At 29.0% G+C, this 1,816-nt stretch overlaps 1 protein-coding gene across 1 annotated transcript; it reads right to left on the minus strand.

The window, feature by feature from the left end:
* Positions 1-206: 206 nt before the first annotated feature.
* Positions 207-1,261, minus strand: LOC107849555 (flower-specific defensin). Its single transcript, XM_016694108.2, has 2 exons — positions 1,104-1,261; positions 207-672 (listed from the first exon to the last, which is right to left on the minus strand). Exons 1-2 carry the CDS (start codon positions 1,165-1,167, stop codon positions 413-415), a joined length of 324 nt encoding a protein of 107 aa, XP_016549594.2. The 5' UTR covers positions 1,168-1,261; the 3' UTR covers positions 207-412.
* Positions 1,262-1,816: the final 555 nt, after the last annotated feature.

Genomic DNA, 1,816 nt, shown 5'->3' on the forward strand with positions numbered 1-1,816 from the left:
GAAAAAATGTTGGAATTGAAATAACAAGTCCAATTAATCCTTAGCAACGTCAACATTTAATTAGTGATCTTAGGTTAATTAGGTCTTACTTGGACACATTTTTTCTATCGCCGTTCCGTTTGAAATTTATCACCTACTTTGGATCACCTTATATTTCATTCAAAACTAAAGATCTTTTCTTGTAATTAACCGTGAGAAAGCATACATTTCATACTTACGGACCGTAGACGGTCTCTTTTTATTAAAACACATAAAACTTTATACAAGATACATATAGGATTTATGTGTCACAACTTATTTAATGTGTCAAATGGCTACTATAGGCCAAGAACACAGTATTGCAAGTTACTCTTTTAAGAAAGGCAACACATTATTTAATTTTGTGTGACACTAAATCCATAATCAGACTTAATTACAGCCCGAGAATCACTTCTTCAAGCAATTGTGCTTCGAGAGTTTTAGCATCCTGAACCAAAATAGTTCCAACATCATTAGGAATATTGTCAAATACACAATTCTTAGTGCATAGGCACTTCCTTTGGAGTTTGCTACAATGACCATCTTCAAATTTATCTTCCTGGATACAAACTTTTCTACATTTAGAGTCGGCAAAACATAATCCTTTAAAATGTTTGCTTGTTGTTTTGCAAATGTTATTTTGACCTTGCACCCCTACAATCAATCATAAGTTGTTACAAATGTTAGAAAAGAAAGACACATAATTTAATGAAATATATAGAAACAATTTTAAAGTATGAATCAACTCACTGTTCCTAAAGAAATATTACTTCGAATAATACACATATAAGTTTCATCAAGATTAATTAGCCACTAGACTATAGAAGAGAAGACCACGTCTGAAAATGTACGTGGTGATTTATCAAACAAATAAATTGTTTGAAAGAATCAGCAAATATATAACTTTGTAACGTTATAGTAATTTAATTCCAACCAGGCCAAACACTATTTTAGTCTCGTGTCTTTTTTAAATGTTTTTTGTCTATTTAATTACATGTTTTTATAAAGATTTCATAATAGACCTAGAGAATAAAAAAATACATTATATTATTTGAGGCTTTAGAAAATTAAAGGTGAAGACAAACCATTAGCAACAAAGAGTGTCACTGCCAAGACAAGAAATGCCATGAAGTAAATGGAACGAGCCATAGTCTCTTTGATTAATAAAAAAGATTGCAAATATTTTTTTAATAATAAGAAAGATTGCAATTTTGAGTTGTGAATGAACACTAGCACAATGGAGGTATTTATTTATAGGCACTGAAATAAGAGTAAAACCAAAAAAGAAAGTATTTAGTGGGGTCAATAAATGTGGAAAAATTTCCCACACATCACATAGAAGAATAAAATATGGAAAGTACTCATTAAATGATCAAAAGACGCCAAATGAAATTAAAAAAAACATGTGTTTAACTTTAACATCATCCATGCTTTCTTCATAATTATTCAAATGGACGGACCCAAATGTTTTAACCTTTATCTATTACCAAATGACAGAATCACACGCTAGTAGTACTTTAGAATTTAAATTTTCTTTTAGTACATTAAATAATGATTTTAATAGTCAAGATTAAAAGACGCAAATGACAGAATCACACGCTAGTAGTACTTCGAATTTAAATTTTCTTTTAATACATTAAATAATGATTTTAACATTCAAGATTAAAAAACGCAAATGAGTTAGTAGTACTTAGAATTTAAATGTTCTTTTAGTACATTAAATAATGATTTTAACATTCAAGATTAAAAAACGCAAATGACAGAATCACGTGCTAGTAGTACTTAGAATTTAAATTAC

This window comes from Capsicum annuum, chromosome 12 (genome assembly GCF_002878395.1).
Source record: "Capsicum annuum cultivar UCD-10X-F1 chromosome 12, UCD10Xv1.1, whole genome shotgun sequence".
Classification (NCBI taxonomy): Eukaryota; Viridiplantae; Streptophyta; class Magnoliopsida; order Solanales; family Solanaceae; genus Capsicum; species Capsicum annuum.